At 41.1% G+C, this 21,432-nt stretch overlaps 1 protein-coding gene across 1 annotated transcript; it reads left to right on the top strand.

The window, feature by feature from the left end:
- The first annotated feature begins 4,659 nt into the window (after positions 1-4,659).
- On the top strand, positions 4,660-7,674 carry LOC131696217 (uncharacterized protein K02A2.6-like). The gene has a single exon (XM_058984764.1). The coding sequence runs from the start codon at positions 4,660-4,662 to the stop codon at positions 7,672-7,674; it is 3,015 nt and encodes a 1,004-aa protein (XP_058840747.1).
- Positions 7,675-21,432: the final 13,758 nt, after the last annotated feature.

Raw genomic sequence — 21,432 nt, 5'->3', positions numbered from 1 at the left:
CTACCGCATTTGGGCCTAAATAAATTTATTAATTATAAAAAAATGTGTAAAGTTTACGAAGCTGCTGCAGAAAACAAGCAATTGTTGGAGCGTAAGGAGGTACACAGCGTCAGCGATAAATCTGTAAAAGAGGGGAGTGAAGTAGCAGCGCTAAAGATTTCAATGTGCTACAATTGTGGCCAACCGTTCAACGGGCGTCATCGTCGTTATTGTCCGGCAATTGATGTGGTTTGTGCTGGATGCGGTCGGCGTGGTCATTTCAGGAAGTACTGCAAGGCAACGAAATACGATAACAAGAACAGCAACCAAACTGGCAATAACAAAGGCACTAACCAGACTATATCAGCGCCATCGTCGAGCACATCGAAGTATGATGCGAAGCAAAGAGATAATGTACACATGTTAAACTGGACTGATGCAGATAATCTTTATGCAGCGCCCTTAGTTAATAGACAGAGCGGATGTAGAGCATTAAGTGGATCCAACTCTTATTATTGATGATGATGATGATGATGTGATTAGTAGCCACCATCAGCTCAAGGTTTTTCCAGTGTATGCGGGTAGACTTACCGTAGCTCCGAAATAGTTTATCATTCAACCTTCATATTACTGCTGTTACTGAAGAGGGGACAAAAGGGGTTTGGGCGAACCCGTAAGCAGAGACACTTACGCGCATTCCGTGGGATGGAAAGATCCTCTTCCAGCAATAATATCCAGCGAAAGGGTAAAAAATTTCGCTATACGTGCTTGAACCCACCTGATGGTTTGTTTGGAGAAGGGTGCGTCAAACTGACGTGAAATTTACTTTGATGGTAAGGATCATGTATAAAAAAGGTGTTTAGTATAGTGATTTTAATGAATATAGACTAAGTAATATGATCGTAATTCGTGGGGTCTGAAATACATACTGGATACATTCAATTAAACTATTATGCACCTGGCTATATCTCAAGGTTGCGATAAATCTGAAATATAGGTTGAATAACAATTTAAAAGGATTTAAAGAACTAAGTCATGTTGTAATGCTGAATAATGTAATAAATCTACTGAAAACCTTTGATGTAATGCCTGTAATGATTAAAAACATTATATAATAGGGTAATTATATATAGAGTAATTAATGTACTACATGTATTTATATTGCTACTATATAATAAAAATAAAAAGTAGTCTACATATAATGCCAGCACAACGCTTCGCACCAACTAGTATGCCGTTGATTCATCATAATCAGAATTTCAATGCTGATGGCTGCTTGCTCGCAACTGAGAACAAGAACGAATATACCAGTAATTTGTTCTGGAATAATTCGTGTTTCTCCAGGTACAATATATTAAAATTATAGCTGAATGAAGCGTTCGATTCGGGCATGTACTCTGTTCTACATCAATGATCACAAGGCGGAAACATACAATGCAAGCAGTTAAGGGGTAAATGTTGAAATGGCCGGGTAATTAACAAAGGAGAAAGCAAATAAGGAGAATCTCTCACCACCGCCCTACACCTAATGAAAATCTTCCCCAGAATTCTAAAATCACGCACAACAGCCAAGGTAACCATCGGCACATCTGCAAACTGCTCCCAGAAAACATTTGCTGCGCCAACACACTACACTGTAACACAATACAACTGTCAACTGTGTATCGAAATACCACAGTAACCTCCTCAGCTGCAGTCGCCAAACAGGTCATTAACCCCACCAACAACCATCCATCGCGATCCACATCACGACTGCCCAATGAACCGAGTGAATTGCGTCTTTGGCAGCTCAATAAAGGACCAACTCACTTGCTTAGTTCACCAGAATTTCCTCACTTCTGCGTAAATGCAGCAAAACATGAGCGTATATAAAAATTCAATGCACAGTCTTTTTCACACACTGAAAATTCGCTTCCCGTCATTTGTCTCTCTATACCAACATGAGAGTGTGAGGAATAAGACAGCGGCCCTTACACGCTCAATACCTGCGTCAATACTAGAGAGTATTGACAAAAGTATTGAACATGTAATGAAAAAAAGTTGGATTGATGATGTGCATTTCAAATGGGATTGACGTATTGAAGTTATAGTATTGAATGTGTAAGGGCCACTTTAGAAAAGAAACCTCTAAACAACGTCACGCATACACGAGTTATGTGCTAAATAACCCACCCTACTTCTAACACACAGCATGCTGAAAAGAATACAACGATATACCTAATGGTAAATCAGATAGAAATCACCCGTTTGGATTTTTAATCTCAGCAGCCTGTTTTTTCTTCGCTTTGCTCCAGCACAACAAACTGCACACATTGAGCATGTGGTATTAGCACACGTTGATTTTTTTCACTACCACTGCCATACACATTATATATACATAGATATTCCACTACATATTCTAGGTTTTCCTCATATTTAAATCACTTAGTGCTGTTTTGTTTTATATATTTTCAATGATTCTGCTTCATCATACTTATATTACTATCTTCTAAAAGCACATCTTGACTTGATTTAAGATTGATTCCTTTTGACACAAGTCCACACACTTCCAGCTCACTAACTGAAGCAGCAGGCAACTCAAACCAAGCAACCTATCTTAGCGTGAGAAGAACAAGCACAAATTGCGTCCGATGCCTTCGGCTTTCAGAGAGGAACTGTTAAGTGGATCCAACTCTTATTATAGAATAAATTCGAATACTACGTCAAATAGGGGATCACACGAAAAATGGACCGAGCGATATCTAATACAGGACCGGCCCGTGGAATTTAAGCTCGATACTGGCGCTGACGTGAACTGCATACCATTAAGTGTTGTTACCCAATTGAATATTCCAGTTGCAAATAAACGGTACTTTAACGTGGTAGATTACAGCTCAAACGAAATAAAAATTCATGGCCAGGTAAAACTAGAGTGTGTAGATGATAGTAAAGGAACAATTCATTCTGCTGAGTTCCTCGTTGTGGACGATTCTTTTGAGTCGTTACTGGGGCTTGGGTCATGTATTGCCTTCGGGCTTATAGGACGTTTGAATAGCCTTCAGTCGTCAATGTCATTTTCTGCTGAAAGAGAAAAGTTCATTGAAGCTAATTCCGATGTTTTTGAAGGATTAAGAAAGCTTCCAGGTACTTGTACTATTGTACTTAAAGACAATGTTGTTTCGTCTTTACATTACAAAAAACGTATCCCAATGAGTTTGCATGAACGCCTTAATACGGAACTTGGCACTATGGAAGCTCAGGGCATTATGTTATACCTTTCATTATATTATATTGGAACTATTAGCAGCCTAACCTCTTATACATTAATACCTTGCTCCTGATTTTGACAGTTTCCTTGCCTCGCACATGAAAAACACATAAAGTGATAGGAATTCGCCAGAGTAAGAACGGCTGGAAAAATATTAACCGCTAAAAGAATAAAATATCTATTTAACCATTAACTGTCGTGTTATTCCATCTCGGCCCGACATCACAGTTTTGGCGACGAGGACGGTTACGCATCCAATTCAGTTTTGCGGAAAATGCGGAAAAAAACAAAGCAGGTAAACAATCTGCGTTCGGCTGTGTCTAGAAAGTTCTGAGCGTTGCTACTACGATGTCAAACCCTGCTGCTGTGGGTCCGGTTGTAAATCCAGCCGTCTGTCTGCCGACGTTTTCTATTGAGCCGTTCGACAAAAAGAAACTTCAATGGAAACGGTGGGTTCAACGCTTACAGACGGCGTTTGCCATTTACGGGATCGTTGAGGAAAATTTGAAGAGAAACCTGTTGCTCCACCACATGGGCCCGGATTCTTATGACGTCATATGTGACAAAGTAGCTCCTGCTTCGCCGGATGACCAAACGTATCAGCAGATTGTCGATACGCTGGATAGATTCTACAACCCCCAACCATTAGAAATAAGCGAAAATTTTCGTTTCAAGTGTCGCAGACAGGGCGACAAGAATGCTATTTCCCCGGAAGAGTCAATCGACGAATATCTAGTTGCCCTTCGCCGAATCGCTACTACCTGCAATTTTGGCAACTACCTCGAGACGGCATTGAGGAACCAGCTGGTGTTCGGCATCAAGAGGAACGACATTCGGAACCGGTTGTTGGAAAGACGAGATCTTACGCTACAAGTCGCGCGGGATGTTGCTGTCAGTATGGAGTTGTCTCAAAAAGGTGTTGCTGAGATCGAGGGAAGTGCTACCAACCAGGAGGTTCATGCGATACACCATGCAAAACTGTTATAAGCGAACAAAGTGCATAAGGCAGGAATTGCTGTCAAAGTTGGTAAAAATTCGAAAGATGCTGTTTGTTTTCGTTGTGGTGATGAGTCACATTTCGCCAATACGTGCAAGCACATGACTACAGTGTGCTCATTCTGCAAGTTAAAAGGACACCTAGCTAGAGTATGCCGGAAAAGGGAATCCGCTTCCAATGCCGGTAATTCGCGAGCATCGGGAAGATCTAATTCAGTTCAAGCAAATTACGTCGACGAATCCGATTTGAATGCAGACGATGTCGAAACAAACGTGCGCGAAGTTTGTATCGTAGACTCTAAATCGAGCCATGCAAAGTACGGGTTGAATCTGCGGGTGAATGGGAAGAAAATTCTTTTTCAAGTTGATACAGGATCGCCAAAGACAAAGAAGATCTCTTTCCGAACGTTCGATTGCGTAAAAGTAAAACCAAGCTTATGAGTTACTGCAATACTAACATCGAAGTGTTGGGAATTTTCGATGCGCGAGTTGAATATGAAGACTTAAATGTTAAGTTACCCTTGTATGTGGTGGTTTCGGAAAAGCATCCGCTACTCGGGCGCGAGTGGATGCAGGAAATCTCGATCGATTGGAATAGAGTACTTGGGGGTGTAAATGTGATTGCTGCCGCTATTCCGGATCACACCACTGCGCTGGAAGAGGTGTTGATGAAATATCCGAAAGTTTTTGACGATTCAATCGGGAAGATTTCTTACGTACAAGCTCACCTACCGCTGAAGAACGATGCTCGACCAGTGTGTATGAAGGCAAGGAAGATCCCGTTCAACATGCGAGGTGCAGTCGAGAGCGAATTGGATAAGCTGGTTGCCGAAGGTGTGCTTACTAAGGTCAACCAAAGTAATTGGGCCACACCAATCGTTCCGGTAAAGAAATCTCAAGGTCGTGTGCGAATTTGCGGGGATTACAAACAAACCGTGAATCCACATCTTTTGGTGGACAGACACCCGCTGCCTACCGTAGATGAGATGTTCGTTTCGCTGGTCGGTGGACAAAAATTTAGCAAGATCGACCTGGTTCAAGCTTACTTACAAATGGAAGTCGCTCCGGATGATCGAGAAATCCTGACGCTGAATACACATCGGGGTCTGTACCGACCAAATCGGCTTATGTATGGGATTGCTTCAGCCCCAGCAATATGGCAACGACAGATAGAGACAATACTACAAGGCATCGAAGGGGTGAGTGTATTCCTAGACGATATCAAAATAACTGGCAGTGATCAAGATACGCATCTACGTCGGCTCGAAGAAGTCCTTCAGCGACTGAGTGAATGGAACATCCGAATGAATAGGTCTAAATGCGAATTCTTTGCGGACGTTATTGAGTATTGCGGCTACATGATCGATAAAGAGGGAATTCATAAAATTCGAGCAAAGGTTGAAGCCATCAATGGAATGCCAATTCCAAAGAACAAGGAGGAGGTACGATCGTTCGTTGGTCTGATAAATTACTATGGACGATTTTTCAAGAATCTTAGCACAGTGCTCTATCCTCTCAACAATTTACTAAAAAAAGACGTCCCCTTCGTGTGGACAAAACAGTGTGAAGAGTCATTTCGCACTGTTAAGTTGCAAGTGCAATCTAAGGACTGCCTAGTGCATTATTCACCCGAGTTACCACTGGTACTAGCTACAGATGCATCACCATACGGCGTGGGAGCTGTGCTTAGTCATCTCTACCCGGACGGCACGGAACGTCCCATTCAGTTCGCGTCCCAAACCCTAACGTCAGTTCAACAAGGATACATGCAGGTGGACAAAGAAGCGTATGCCATATTGTTCGGTGTTAAGAAATTTTTCCAGTATATATACGGTCGGAAATTCATTCTGATCACCGACAACCAAGCCATTCCTAAAATTTTTGGGGAACATAAAGGATTACCGGTCATGTCAGCATTGAGGATGCAGCACTACGCCACCTACTTACAATCATTTCATTACGAGATTCGCTTCAGGAAGTCCACCAACCATGCAAACGCGGACGCCATGTCACGAATGCCATTGCCGCAGGCCGATCCAGAGAACGACATCGAGGAGTCGGACATCGTAGAATTAAACCAAATTGAGACGCTGCCGATAACAGCGGTGGAGCTGGCGCAGGCAACTGCAGAAGATCAAACTGTTCGTGTGCTGGTCCAAGGAATCAAGTACGGAAAGGTCTTTGACTCCAAGGATCGATTTGGTGTAGAACAAACTGAATTTTCGCTACAGAAGGGATGTTTGCTGAGAGGAATCAGAGTCTACGTACCGCAGGTATTGCGGAAACGGGTGTTGGAGGAGTTAGACTCAACACATTTCGGAATTACGCGTACCAAATCGCTGGCTAGAGGCTACTGCTGGTGGATTGGTATGGACCGAGACATTGAGACGATGATTGCAGATTGTGCCGAGTGCCAATCGGTGAGATCTGAACCTGCGAAAACAAGACTGCACTGCTGGGAAACTCCGACATTACCATTCCAAAGAGTTCACGTGGACTTTGCTGGTCCTGTCATGGACACCTACTTCTTTATTTTCGTAGATGCCTACAGCAAATGGCCTGAGATAAAAGTGTGTAAGTCAATTACGGCTGAAAGTACAGTTAACATGTGTCGTGAGATCTTCAGCACATTTGGGATCGCCTCGGTTCTGGTTAGCGACCATGGCGTGCAGTTCACATCGGAAGCGTTCCAAAATTTTCTACGGATGAACGGAATAATTCATAAAATGGGAGCCCCATATCATCCATCTACGAATGGACAAGCCGAGCGATACGTGCAAACATTCAAACAGAAGCTGAAGGCGCTGAAGTGCTCGAAATCAATGATAAACGCAGAGTTGTCCAACATATTGTTGACGTACCGAAAGATGCTGCATCCAGCTACAGGCCAATCTCCTTCCATGCTGGTATTTGGCCGTCAAATTCGGTCGAGACTGGACCTTATATTGCCAAAGAACGAAGTTCGCGCCGCGCCGAACTGCGTGGTACGAGAGTTTAAAGATGGTGATCGAGTTCGGGTTAGGGATTTTCTATCTCACGATAAATGGAAGTTTGGAAGAATCGTCGAGAAGACTGGAAAGCTACGATACATTATTCGTCTCGACGATGGAAGAATCTGGGAACGTCACATCGATCATATGGTCGGAGTAGGCGAAAATCTTCGTGAAGATGTTGTCGAATTTCCAACGCCGGCTATCAATCATTATGTTCCTGTATCCATGGTTACGAACCCTGTAGTCACTGCTGCCAATCCAGTGGCCGGTAAAGACACTCCAATCGAACCTGCTGCAGAGCCGGCGAGTGAGAACGCGAGTGGTACAACACCGGTCAAGGTCAGTCAAGGCATCACTACTCCTTCTAGAACAGTACCAGGATACCCAGAAAGACCTTCAACTATGCCCATCAGGCGCTCAAATAGGATTATCAAACATCCACAGAAGCTTAATCTATAATTGTTTTTATTTAATTACCATGAACTTTTTTTTACGAGAGGGAGAAGTGTTATACCTTTCATTACATTATATTGGAACTATCATCTTATACACTAATACCTTGCTCCTGATTTTGACAGTTTCCTTGCCTCGCACATGAAAAACACATAAAGTGATAGGAATTCGCCAGAGTAAGAACGGCTGGAAAAATATTAACCGCTAAAAGAATAAAATATCTATTTAACCATTAACTGTCGTGTTATTCCATCTCGGCCCGACATCACACATTATCAGTCCGGTCGATTATCCAACAGATTGGGTTAACAATATGCAGATTGTAGAAAAGCCTAACGGTACTTTACGCATTTGTCTGGATCCAAAACCCCTAAATGCTTGTATCAAGAGAGAGCACTATCTCATCCAAAAGTCTGAGGATCTGCTTAGCCGTATGTCAGGAAAACGTGTATTCACTCTGTTGGATCTTCGTAATGGTTTTTGGCACATGGAATTGGATCGACAAAGTTCGGATCTAACTAGATTCATGACCCCGTTTGGCCGGTTTCGCTGGAATCGTCTTCCGTTTGGAATAAGCAGCGCGCCAGAACTTTTTCAAAAACGCATGGTTCAATTGTTTGGGGATATTCCTGGGGTAGAAGTATACTTCGACGATGTTGCTATAGCTGCAAAGAATCTGGAAGAACATGACAAAACGTTAGCTATTGTTCTCGAGCGAGCGAGGAAAAATAATATAAAGTTCAACTCAGTTAAAACACAATACAGATCTGACACTGTCAAGTTCATAGGTCATGTGATGTCTGACGGCAAAATATGGCCTGATCAATCATATATAACTGCAATTACCGACATGCCAAAACCGAAGATAAAATCCGACATTTTCAGGCTACTTGGATTGCTGAAATATTTAGGGAAATTCATTCCTAATCTATCCAAGCGCACAGCCGCATTAAGAGAACTGTCTCGAAACGATGTCGAGTGGTCATGGACTGAAGTGCATGACCGCGAACTCGGAGATCTTCAACGTTCGATAACTAGTGCACCGATTTTAGCCATATTTGATCCAGATAAACCGGTTGTTGTTCAAACCGATAGTTCGAAAGTGTACTAATCCAAGATGGAATGCCTGTGGCCTATGCATCTCGCACCCTATCCAACAGCGAACAGAAATGGGCTCAGATTGAAAAGGAGCTTCTTGCTATCGTGTTTGCTTGTGAACGGTTCCATTTCTTTCTGTACGGTCGCGCGTTCGTGGTTCAATCAGATCATAAACCCCTCGAGTCCCTGGTGAAACGTGATATAGACGACGTGACACCTCGTCTCCAAAGAATGTTCATACACTTATTGAAGTACCCTGGAATTTGTATAAAATACACCCCTGGCAAGGATATGCTAGTGGCTGATTGTCTTTCTCGAGCAGCCCTTTCTGGACATGGGGGTTTAAGTGAGGAACTGTCTGGTATGATCCATGCAATATCTCAAAATGTGTGTCTATCACCGGACAATTATAAACTCGGAGCATCGTCTAGTTATTCCGACATCGTTACAATCAACAATAACTAAGTGGCTTCACGCACCTCAATTAGGCGTGGAAAAAACTCTGGCTCGCGCTAGATCTCAATTCTTTTGGCCAGGAATGTCAAACGATATTAGTGAATTTGTCAAAGGATGTAGTGTTTGTGAAAAGTTTACTCGTAATATTCAAAAAGAACCACTCCATCAAGGCTCTCCTCCAAACTATCCATTTCAGTGTGTTGGTATCGACTTGTACGAATATGCAGGCCACGACCATGTTGTGATTGTTGATGCTTATTCAGGGGCAACATTATGGAACCATTTCGAATCGACTTTTTCATACAAGCTTGCATACACCTTTCGTTTCGAGATGCGCAATGCCACCCCAGGATTTGTCATCTCAAGACAGTTGGTTGAAAAATCTGCCCGCCATGTGATTAATGTGCTTCATCGTGTTTTTTGTGATTATGGATATCCTACACAAATCAGGAGTGATAATGTCCCGTTTAATTCGTCTGCGTTTGACTCGTATGCTAACAAGTGCAACATTGAATTCATATGTTCCAGCCCTCGATATCCACAAAGCAATGGCTTAGCAGAAAAGGGAGTGGCTATTGCGAAGAACATCCTCAAAAGGTGTTATGAAGTTGAATCTTTTCGGTATCGTTTGCTCGAATACAATACCACTCCAGTAGCTAGTATGAACCTTTCCCCCGCTCAACTGTTCTTTGGGCGCCAACTCAAGTCTCGTCTACCTACGTCCAGTAAATTGCTAGTCCGTAATAATTTGAAAGAGGATCATGTTGCAGAAAGGATTAAACGTAAGCGCAGGAATCAAAAGCATTACTACGACCGTTCATCGAAACCATTACCTGTCTTGGAAATCGGTGAGAATGTAATTTTTAAAAAGAACGGCAAAGAGTGGCACTACGGACAAATAGTTCGGATGGTTAACAACCGATCATACATTGTGAGGGATTGTTACGGGAATCACTTCCGACGAAATAGGCGATTCATTGCTAGAACAATAAACAAAGACAATAACACTAGTGATTTGCTGTATGAAGAGCACTTTGCAAAGTATTTGAACCGTCCTGATCATCCAGCAAGAACGATTGTTACGCCATCTCTTTGTACTGAGCATTCTGAGCAGGATCATCAGCCTGCTGTAAGTAACGAGCTACAGGATGTTGAATGTTCAGAGTCACGGTCGCCTGATTCATCGCTATGTCTTGAAACCGACAGTTTCTACTCAGCAGATGACTCTGAAATACTTAGTGATCTTGAACTAACCAATGCTATGTCTGACTCAGAAGGGTCATCTTTGAATAATGCTTACAAAACGCGCAGTGGACGAGTAGTGCGTCCTCCTAAAAGATTTGATATCTAATCAGGTTTGCTAGTCATTAAAAAGAGAAAGCGTGTAATAGGTGTGATGAGAACTGGCGATATAATAGTTAGCAAAAAGATACAGTTGTTAGGGATAGCTGGTAAACTAGAGGTTCAGTTAAAAATAAAAAATCAAATTGTTACCAAAACTCAAAGTGAATTCTTTTATTAATCTGATACACAAAACAGTATTCAATTGCCACGCCACTCTCACGACAGATCTTTCGTATTTCTGCAGAAACATACTCACCCCCATTGTCGCATCTTAGTTTGGCCAACGGGAGATTGAATCACGGCTCTACCATCGCTTTATAATCTTTAAATCGGTCTACTACTTCGTCCCTGGAAGCAATGCGGTAAAATGAGTGCAGTCGTCGATAAGGGATAGAAAATACTTATTGCCATCCCATGTAGCTGACGTGACAGGTCCGCATACATCGGTATGAACACGTTCCAGTGGTCGACGTGCTCGCTTATCACGAGTTTGGAAAGGCGGTCGGTAGTGTTTTCCCATGACGCATGGTTCACAAAGGCCCAACGACTCTGTAATTGAGAAATCGATTCCGTTTACTATTTTCAATTTAGTCGAATCACGAACGCTTTTCATACCTAAAAGTCTTCTTTGCCATAGGAGATTTTTATCGATTGATGCTTGAACTACATTAGCCTCCCGACGATTCACTACGGAAGGTTATCTCGTACAAATCCTGTGAACGTTTTCCTACTGCAAACCAGACATCATTCGACCACAGTTCAACAACACCGCTCTTAAATACTACAGTAAAACCAGCCTTCTCTAGACGACTTACTGACATCAAATTGTGCCTGAGTCCCGGGGCATATAATACGTTTTGGATGTCACAATGAAACACCTCGTTGTTTGCATGGATGCAGCAATAAAACCCACTTTCTTAGCCACAATAGTTTGACCTTCTTCGGCGAGCGAAACAGGATAGGGTGTTGAAAGCTCTTTTTATGTCATGAAATATGAATCATCACAAACCATGTGGTCTGTGCAGCCTGAATCAATGATCCAACAAATCGTTCGTACCGTGGTTTTGAATTCTTGTACTTTCCATTCCTTCTTTGAATAAAATGCAAAAGATCCTCCTGGTTTATCGAACTCATTTGAATGGTTTAGCTGAAAAACTTTCTTCTGTCCTCCTGACTGGTCAGTTTCATCCACCACTTCCTCCTGTTTGCAATTATATGCTTTATGTCCAAGTTGTTTACATTTCCAGCACTTTCCAGTAAACTTCCTCATTCTTCCTAAGAAAGCTGCAGGCTGTACATCTTCAGCTTTAACATTGCTACGCTCATTACGCTTCAGCTCTTCATTCAAAAGTCTTGCCTTGACATTCGTCAGCGTCAAATTTGCCGGCTCGACTGTTTCCAACGCCGTGACAACATTGTCGTAAGATTGTGGTAAAGACAACAATAAATGACTCACAGCTTCCGTATCGCGAACATCCGCACCTGCTCCACGCAGCTCGTTGATGATTGACTCAAGGTTTAACAAATGCCGTTCCATCCATTCATTTTCCTTATATCTCAAGTTCAGCAACCGCTTCCTCAAGTACATCTCAGTAACAGCTCGTTTCTTTTCAAAAACACCACAAAGAGCCTGCCGCATCTCGTATTCCAAGTAAGAATCGGCCAGAACGTATTCCAGCCAAACGTATTCCAAGTAAGAATCGGCCAGACACTTGACGATTAAACTTCGAGTCTTCGCATCTCCTTGCTTCCATTCTACGCTTACCAAATTTGCTGCCGAAGGTTCTTTTTCTACGTGGTCCGACAAACTTTTCTCCTCCAACAACAGCAAAGTGCGAAATTTCCAACTCGCGAAGTTCTTACCATTTAACTGTGGGTATACTACTTTCTCGGCTGCCATCATGCTAGGCCCATAAACTGCTGGTTTTTAATCCGTTCGATAACAAAACGCAGGTTTAGCACGAAGAAGTTTTATTTAAACATCTCGAATTTTTAGATAAAATTATTACATGTGCTTTTATGTAGTAGAGACAATGAATGAAAAAATGAATTGAGTCACGTCAAGTCTTCACAGACAAACAGATGATCGGTGTAGCGAACTCGTCCACAGACAATCGGAAAGCGCATATATACCTACAATTCGTAGTTATGCTGCCTAAGCTCGACCCTCAATGTGTAAACATTTGAATTAATATACAATAAACACTAGCGCCGCCACATCAACCTATCCCAACTATCCGTCAAATCCATTCTGGAACCGGTTCGAAATCCTGAATGGATTCAGCACAGAGAACAGACATCTTCAGCTTTCAACTTGTGTAAAATCTCTAACGGTTTCGAAGGTAGTTGGGATATCCAAACCAGGTGCGCTACTGTCATCATGTTTTTTGTGGCTGAGTTTGACAGAATTGACAGCAGTTATTCCTCTACCCAGTAAAACTAGTCCGGAACCGGTTCGGACTTCCAGCGTGAATTCCAGCTCAAATGCATCAACCGATAGAGTCGGAATCGGTTGTTTTCTTTGAGCAAGATTCCATACTGAATCCATTCAGAATTTCGAACCGGTTCCGGAATGGATTTGACGGATAGTTGGGATAGGTTGGTGTGGTGGCGCTAGTGTTTATCGTATATTAATTTAAATGTTTACACACGTTTTTTAAATATTTTTGTTCGATCATGGATGTTTTCTATGCTTTTATCCAGAATCCAGCCAGAAATGTACTGCCAAGATATTCCATTTTGAATTTAAAATATCTAAAATAAAATAAATTCGATTTTCGGAAATACAAGAAGATGACTTTCAAAATCAAGCGACCTCCACTTCTATTGGAATTCTCGAAAATCTTCCGGATCGAATCAACATTTCCCCAGGCATGAAATCCTCCGGTAGAGGCCGTTCCGTTAGGTTTCTTTCAGACTGGAATAAATTGCCAGAATAATTCTGAAGGGATCCGTACCAAAAGTATCGCAATCTCCGGACAGAATAATTGCAAAAGTCGAACAAAACTCTGGCAGGAGTCGAACAAAATTGTACATTCCTGGCAGCATTCTTGCTGAAACCGAGCACTACCGGTTTGCTGCCAGAATTCTGCTAAAAGCACACAAATTCTATTTAAAACTAATTTTGCTAAATAGGTACAAAATCCTACATATATTCTTTATTTTCCCGATCACAATACTAGAGTTCTTGACGTTCTTAATGAACTTGAAACAAGGTGTCGTAGGTTCGCGAAGTTTTAAGCTTGTTGATGTACTTTCATTGGCCAAAATGTTTTTCATTTATATTTCTCGAGAAAAACAGCACCAATGATTTACCAACTACAAACTTAACACAATAAGAAAACTAAAACTTTGTTAGGAAGGAGGTGAGCCTGTTGCAAACAACAACGACCTCCAGCCAAATTTATAATGAGATTTATGTAACATTGCTGACGGTTTCCAGTTAGGTATAAATTTATTCTCTAATAATAGTTTTCTTTATCCACATTTTGGAATACGTTTTTTTCTAAATGTTGTTCTAGCCGCATTGACGGCGTTCATAACACACGTAACGAAACACGCTTTTCTCTTGAAACTTTTTCGTTTCGTTGTTCGTGGTACTCGTACAGAGAAGGTATACTAGTGCCACCATCAAAACGGTGGTACATATATGAAACAAGCACTATCTGTCAAGTTGTCCCTGGGTTGGTGTAAACGGAGACAATCAATTGTGATTCTCCCAATGCCTTTGTCAACTCCTAGTATGAGTCAGCTCACCAACCTTTGCGAAAAGTTTCTTAGTCTTTCAAAAGCTGTGCAAGTATCCGTGAAACGTAAATCTAGTAATAAGGTTCTTAAGCGCGTCCTCATACCTCCCGAAAACATCTAATCATTTCAAGGGGATATATACAAAGTTGAGGGGAAAGAGTGCGCAAAGTTCGCGATTTTCTAATAAAAAAGTTGTAGCCTTATTTTGTTAGAAAAAGCGAAAGACAATTTGTTGGCAGTACTATAGAAGAAAATAAAAACAAATTGCATCATAAAAAACCTGTTTTAATCCACCTAGCGGTGCAATTGTGCCTTTCTCATTTCTCTAAACTATGGCACGGAGGCTTTTTATGTTCAACATAATTGTGTAAATGTCCATTACATTCTTAGTACACTTTGCACTTATACACAATGGCATGTCAGCCATGAACTTGATGAGCTACGTGTCGACGGTGAAACACTTGAAACAAAAAAATATCATATTCCATTAGCCTAATCAGCATTTGATCAATGTTATCTGCTTGCTAACTCATTTTGTCATGCGGGGGTGGGTATGTGAGGAGGGCGAAAGTCCCATGAATGAACGACTCCCCAGCTTAAATTGGTATGCTTTGTGATATAGTGGAGGTTTAAAGATGATGGGGTTGAAAGGTAGGGGTATGAGGGCTGGATGGGGTGGTGGTCTGAGGGGTGATTTAAGGAGTTTTTTAAAGGAGGGGAGTGAACAGTAGAGGGGGGGGGGGGTGTAACCCCTCTCCGTAAACTATCAACTACGCCCCTGTTAAAATCCAGAAACCTTATGCGAGTTGAAAAAAAAATTTGGCCCTCCGGGATTAGGTTGACGTTTTTCAGAGTGATTGCATAACCTTTCTATATGAGAAAGGCAAAAATGTGCCAAAATCCAAAAAAGTGAATCGTCGTCAAATTTTTTTCGAGTTTGCATCAAATCTCGACGTTTCATGCACCTTGAACACATTTAGCATCAAAAATAAAAATTCTATTTTTAATTTTTCCTATAGTTTATATGAGAAATTTCTGTGTGTCCGCACTCTGAAACCCGTAATTCCGGAACCAGAATTCCGATCGATCCAAAATTCAATAGCAGCCGATGGGAAGGTTGCACCTTTCATTTGAGACTAAGTTTGGGCAAATCGGTCCAGCCATCTCTGAGAAAAATGAGTGACATTATTTGACACATACGCACATACATACATACACACACATACACACACACATACACACACATACATACATACACACACACATACAGACTTTTTCCGATCTCGACGAACTGTATCGAATGGGATATGACACTCGGCCCTCCGGGCCGGGATTAGGTTGACGTTTTTCAGAGTGATTGCATAACCTTTCTATATGAGAAAGGCAAAAATATTTTTGCCTTTCTCATATAGAAAGGTTATGCAATCACTCTGAAAAACGTCAACCTAATCCCGGCCCGGAGAAGAGAGTGTCATATCCCATTCGGCTCAGTTCGTCGAGATCGGAAAAAGTCTGTATGTGTGTGTGTATGTGTGTATGTATGTGTGTGTGTATGTGTGTGTGTGTGTATGTATGTGCGTATGTGTCAAATAATGTCAATTTGCCCAAACTTAGTCTCAAATGAAAGGTGCAACCTTCCCATCGGCTGCTATTGAATTTTGGATCGATCGGAATTCTGGTTCCGGAATTACGGGTTTCAGAGTGCGGCCACACAGAAATTTCGCATAAAAACTATAGGAAAAATTAAAAATAGAATTTTTATTTTTGATGCTAAATGTATTCAAGGTGCATAAAACGTCGAGATTTGATGCAAACACGAAAAAAATTTGACGAAGATTCACGTTTTTGGATTTCGCACATTTTTGCCTTTCTCATATAGAAAGGTTATGCAATCACTCTGAAAAACGTCAACCTAATCCCGGCCAAATTTTTTTTTCAACTCGCATAAGGTTTCTGGATTTTAACAGGGGCGTAGTTGATGGTTTACGGAGAGGGGTTACACCCCCCCCCCCTCTACTGTTCACTCCCCTCCTTTAAAAATCTCCTTAAATCACCCCTCAGACCACCACCTCATACCCCTCCCTTTCAACCCCATCATCTTTAAACCACCACTATATTACAAAGCATACCAATTTAAGCTGGGGAGTCGTTCATTCATGGGACTTTCGCCCTCCTCACATACCCATCCCCGCATGACAAAATGAGTTAGCAAGCAGATAACATTGATCTAATGCTGATTAGGCTAATGGAGTATGATATTTTTTTGTTTCAAGTGTTTCACCGTCGACACGTAGCTCATCAAGTTCGTGGCTGGCATGCCATTGTGTATAAGTGCAAAGTGTACTAAGAATGTAATGGACATTTCCACAATTATGTTGAACATAAAAAGCCTCCGTGCCATAGTTTAGAGAAATGAGAAAGGCACAATTGCACCGCTAGGTGGATTAAAACAGGTTTTGCCTTTCTCATATAGAAAGGTTATGCAATCACTCTGAAAAACGTCAACCTAATCCCGGCCCGGAGGGCCGAGTGTCATATCCCATTCGACTCAGTTCGTCGAGATCGGAAAAAGTCTGTATGTGTGTGTATGTATGTATGTGTGTATGTGTGTGTGTATGTGTGTGTGTATGTGTGTGTGTGTATGTATGTGCGTATGTGTCAAATAATGTCACTCATTTTTCTCAGAGATGGCTGGACCGATTTGCCCAAACTTAGTCTCAAATGAAAGGTGCAACCTTCCCATCGGCTGCTATTGAATTTTGGATCGATCGGAATTCTGGTTCCGGAATTACGGGTTTCAGAGTGCGGTCACACAGAAATTTCTTATATAAACTATAGGAAAAATTAAAAATAGAATTTTTATTTTTGATGCTAAATGTGTTCAAGGTGCATGAAACGTCGAGATTTGATGCAAACTCGAAAAAAAAATTTGACGAAGATTCACTTTTATGGATTTTGGCACATTTTTGCCTTTCTCATATAGAAAGGTTATGCAATCACTCTGAAAAACGTCAACCTAATCCCGGCCCGGAGGGCCGAGTGTCATATCCCATTCGACTCAGTTCGTCGAGATCGGAAAAAGTCTGTATGTGTGTGTGTATGTATGTATGTGTGTGTGTATGTGTGTGTATGTGTGTGTGTGTGTGTGTATGTATGTGCGTATGTGTCAAATAATGTCACTCATTTTTCTCAGAGATGGCTGGACCGATTTGCCCAAACTTAGTCTCAAATGAAAGGTGCAACCTTCCCATCGGCTGCTATTGAATTTTGGATCGATCGGAATTCTGGTTCCGGAATTACGGGTTTCAGAGTGCGGTCACACAGAAATTTCTCATATAAACTATAGGAAAAATTAAAAATAGAATTTTTATTTTTGATGCTAAATGTGTTCAAGGTGCATGAAACGTCGAGATTTGATGCAAACTCGAAAAAAAAATTTGACTACGATTCACTTTTTTGGATTTTGGCACATTTTTGCCTTTCTCATATAGAAAGGTTATGCAATCACTCTGAAAAACGTCAACCTAATCCCGGCCTAAATTTTTTTTTCGACTCGTTTAGGGTTTCTGGATTTTAACAGGGGCGTAGTTGATGGTTTTTCGGAGAGGGGTTACACCCCCCATCTACTGTTCGCGCCTCTCCTTTAAAAATCTCCTTAAATCACCCCTCAGACCACCACCCCATCCAGCCCTCATACTCCTCCCTTTCAACCCCATCATCTTTAAACCACCACTATATCACAAAGCATACCAATTTAAGCTGGGGAGTCGTTCGTTCATGGGACTTTCGCCCTCTTCACATACCCAGCCCCGCATGACAAAATGAGTTAGCAAGCAGATAACATTGATCTAATGCTGATTAGGCTAATGGAGTATGATATTTTTTTGTTTCAAGTGTTTCACCGTCGACACGTAGCTCATCAAGTACGTGGCTGGCAGGCCATTGTGTATAAGTGCAAAGTGTACTAAGAATGTAACGGACATTTCCACAAGTATGTTGAACATAAAAAGCCTCCGTGCCATAGTTTAGAGAAATGAGAAAGGCACAATTGCACCGCTAGGTGGATTAAAACAGGTTTTTGCCTTTCTCATATAGAAAGGTTATGCAATCACTCTGAAAAACGTCAATCTAATCCCGGCCCGGAGGGCCGAGTGTCATATCCCATTCGACTCAGTTCGTCGAGATCGGAAAAAGTCTGTATGTGTGTGTGTATGTGTGTATGTATGTGTGTGTGTATGTGTGTGTGTATGTATGTGCGTATGTGTCAAATAATGTCACTCATTTTTCTCAGAGATGGCTGGACCGATTTGCCCAAACTTAGTCTCAAATGAAAGGTGCAACCTTCCCATCGGCTGCTATTGAATTTTGGATCGATCGGAATTCTGGTTCCGGAATTACGGGTTTCAGAGTGCGGCCACACAGAAATTTCGCATAAAAACTATAGGAAAAAATAAAAATAGAATTTTTATTTTTGATGCTAAATGTATTCAAGGTGCATAAAACGTCGAGATTTGATGCAAACACGAAAAAAATTTGACGAAGATTCACGTTTTTGGATTTTGCACATTTTTGCCTTTCTCATATAGAAAGGTTATGCAATCACTCTGAAAAACGTCAACCTAATCCCGGCCCGGAGGGCCGAGTGTCATATCCCATTCGACTCAGTTCGTCGAGATCGGAAAAAGTCTGTATGTGTGTGTGTATGTGTGTGTATGTGTGTATGTATGTGTGTGTATGTGTGTGTGTATGTATGTGCGTATGTGTCAAATAATGTCACTCATTTTTCTCAGAGATGGCTGGACCGATTTGCCCAAACTTAGTCTCAAATGAAAGGTGCAACCTTCCCATCGGCTGCTATTGAATTTTGGATCGATCGGAATTCTGGTTCCGGAATTACGGGTTTCAGAGTGCGGCCACACAGAAATTTCGCATAAAAACTATAGGAAAAATTAAAAATAGAATTTTTATTTTTGATGCTAAATGTATTCAAGGTGCATAAAACGTCGAGATTTGATGCAAACACGAAAAAAATTTGACGAAGATTCACGTTTTTGGATTTTGCACATTTTTGCCTTTCTCATATAGAAAGGTTATGCAATCACTCTGAAAACGTCAACCTAATCCCGGCCCGGAGGGCCGAGTGTCATATCCCATTCGACTCAGTTCGTCGAGATCGGAAAAAGTCTGTATGTGTGTGTGTATGTGTGTATGTGTGTCTAATGTCACTCATTTTTCTCAGAGATGGCTGGACCGATTTGCCCAAACTTAGTCTCAAATGAAAGGTGCAACCTTCCCATCGGCTGCTATTGAATTTTGGATCGATCGGAATTCTGGTTCCGGAATTACGGGTTTCAGAGTGCGGCCACACAGAAATTTCGCATAAAAACTATAGGAAAAATTAAAAATAGAATTTTTATTTTTGATGCTAAATGTATTCAAGGTGCATAAAACGTCGAGATTTGATGCAAACACGAAAAAAATTTGACGAAGATTCACGTTTTTGGATTTTGCACATTTTTGCCTTTCTCATATAGAAAGGTTATGCAATCACTCTGAAAAACGTCAACCTAATCCCGGCCCGGAGGGCCGAGTGTCATATCCCATTCGACTCAGTTCGTCGAGATCGGAAAAAGTCTGTATGTGTGTGTATGTGTGTATGTATGTGTGTGTATGTGTGTGTGTGTATGTATGTGCGTATGTGTCAAATAATGTCACTCATTTTTCTCAGAGATGGCTGGACCGATTTGCCCAAACTTAGTCTCAAATGAAAGGTGCAACCTTCCCATCGGCTGCTATTGAATTTTGGATCGATCGGAATTCTGGTTCCGGAATTACGGGTTTCAGAGTGCGGCCACACAGAAATTTCGCATAAAAACTATAGGAAAAATTAAAAATAGAATTTTTATTTTTGATGCTAAATGTATTCAAGGTGCATGAAACGTCGAGATTTGATGCAAACACGAAAAAAATTTGACGAAGATTCACGTTTTTGGATTTTGCACATTTTTGCCTTTCTCATATAGAAAGGTTATGCAATCACTCTGAAAAACGTCAACCTAATCCCGGCCAAATTTTTTTTTCAACTCGCATAAGGTTTCTGGATTTTAACAGGGGCGTAGTTGATGGTTTACGGAGAGGGGTTACACCCCCCCCCTCTACTGTTCACTCCCCTCCTTTAAAAATCTCCTTAAATCACCGCTCAGACCACCACCTCATACCCCTCCCTTTCAACCCCATCATCTTTAAACCACCACTATATTACAAAGCATACCAATTTAAGCTGGGGAGTCGTTCATTCATGGGACTTTCACCCTCCTCACATACCCATCCCCGCATGACAAAATGAGTTAGCAAGCAGATAACATTGATCTAATGCTGATTAGGCTAATGGAGTATGATATTTTTTTGTTTCAAGTGTTTCACCGTCGACACGTAGCTCATCAAGTATGTGGCTGGCAGGCCATTGTGTATAAGTGCAAAGTGTACTAAGAATGTAATGGACATTTCCACAATTATGTTGAACATAAAAAGCCTCTGTGCCATAGTTTAGAGAAATATGAAAAAGGCACAATTGCACCGCTAGGTGGATTAAAACAGGTTTTTTTTATTAATTTCGTTTATTTGATAGGCACAAATGCGTTTTGTTTTTACATTTTGGATATTTTAAAACTAGGAGGTTACAATGTTGAAATATTTTTTTTATAAAAGAGAAAAAATTTACAGCTATCTTAAGATTAGAAATAAGATTCTATATACAAGAGAGGGGGTAAAAGATTTTTTTTATGAAAAATTTTAAAACAAGGAATTCAATAGTAATAGTTTTTTAGGAAATATTTACAGTTATCTTAAAACTAACAATATAGTTTGGTACACAAAAGGGGGAACAAAAATTTATGAAAAATTTCACAGGTGTTTTAAAACTAGGGATACAATTCTATTTACAAGATGGGGGACAATAATTTTAACAAAGAGGTAAAATTACAACTATCTTAAAACTAGGAATACGGAACACAAATTTAAACTTTTTTACCGGAGACTTATGCTTGGTCAAGATATTCAGAGGGGGGCTAATTTCCAAAATCGGTGTAAAAGCAATTGTATCAAGGACAGGGGAGAGAA

This window comes from Topomyia yanbarensis, chromosome 1 (genome assembly GCF_030247195.1).
Source record: "Topomyia yanbarensis strain Yona2022 chromosome 1, ASM3024719v1, whole genome shotgun sequence".
Classification (NCBI taxonomy): Eukaryota; Metazoa; Arthropoda; class Insecta; order Diptera; family Culicidae; genus Topomyia; species Topomyia yanbarensis.
This window is presented reverse-complemented; position numbering and strand designations above follow the sequence as displayed.

What these genes read in the sequence shown, in the direction of transcription:
- LOC131696217 (XM_058984764.1), top strand. Translation starts at nt 4,660, where the DNA reads ATGAGTTACTGCAATACTAACATCGAAGTGTTGGGAATTTTCGATGCG.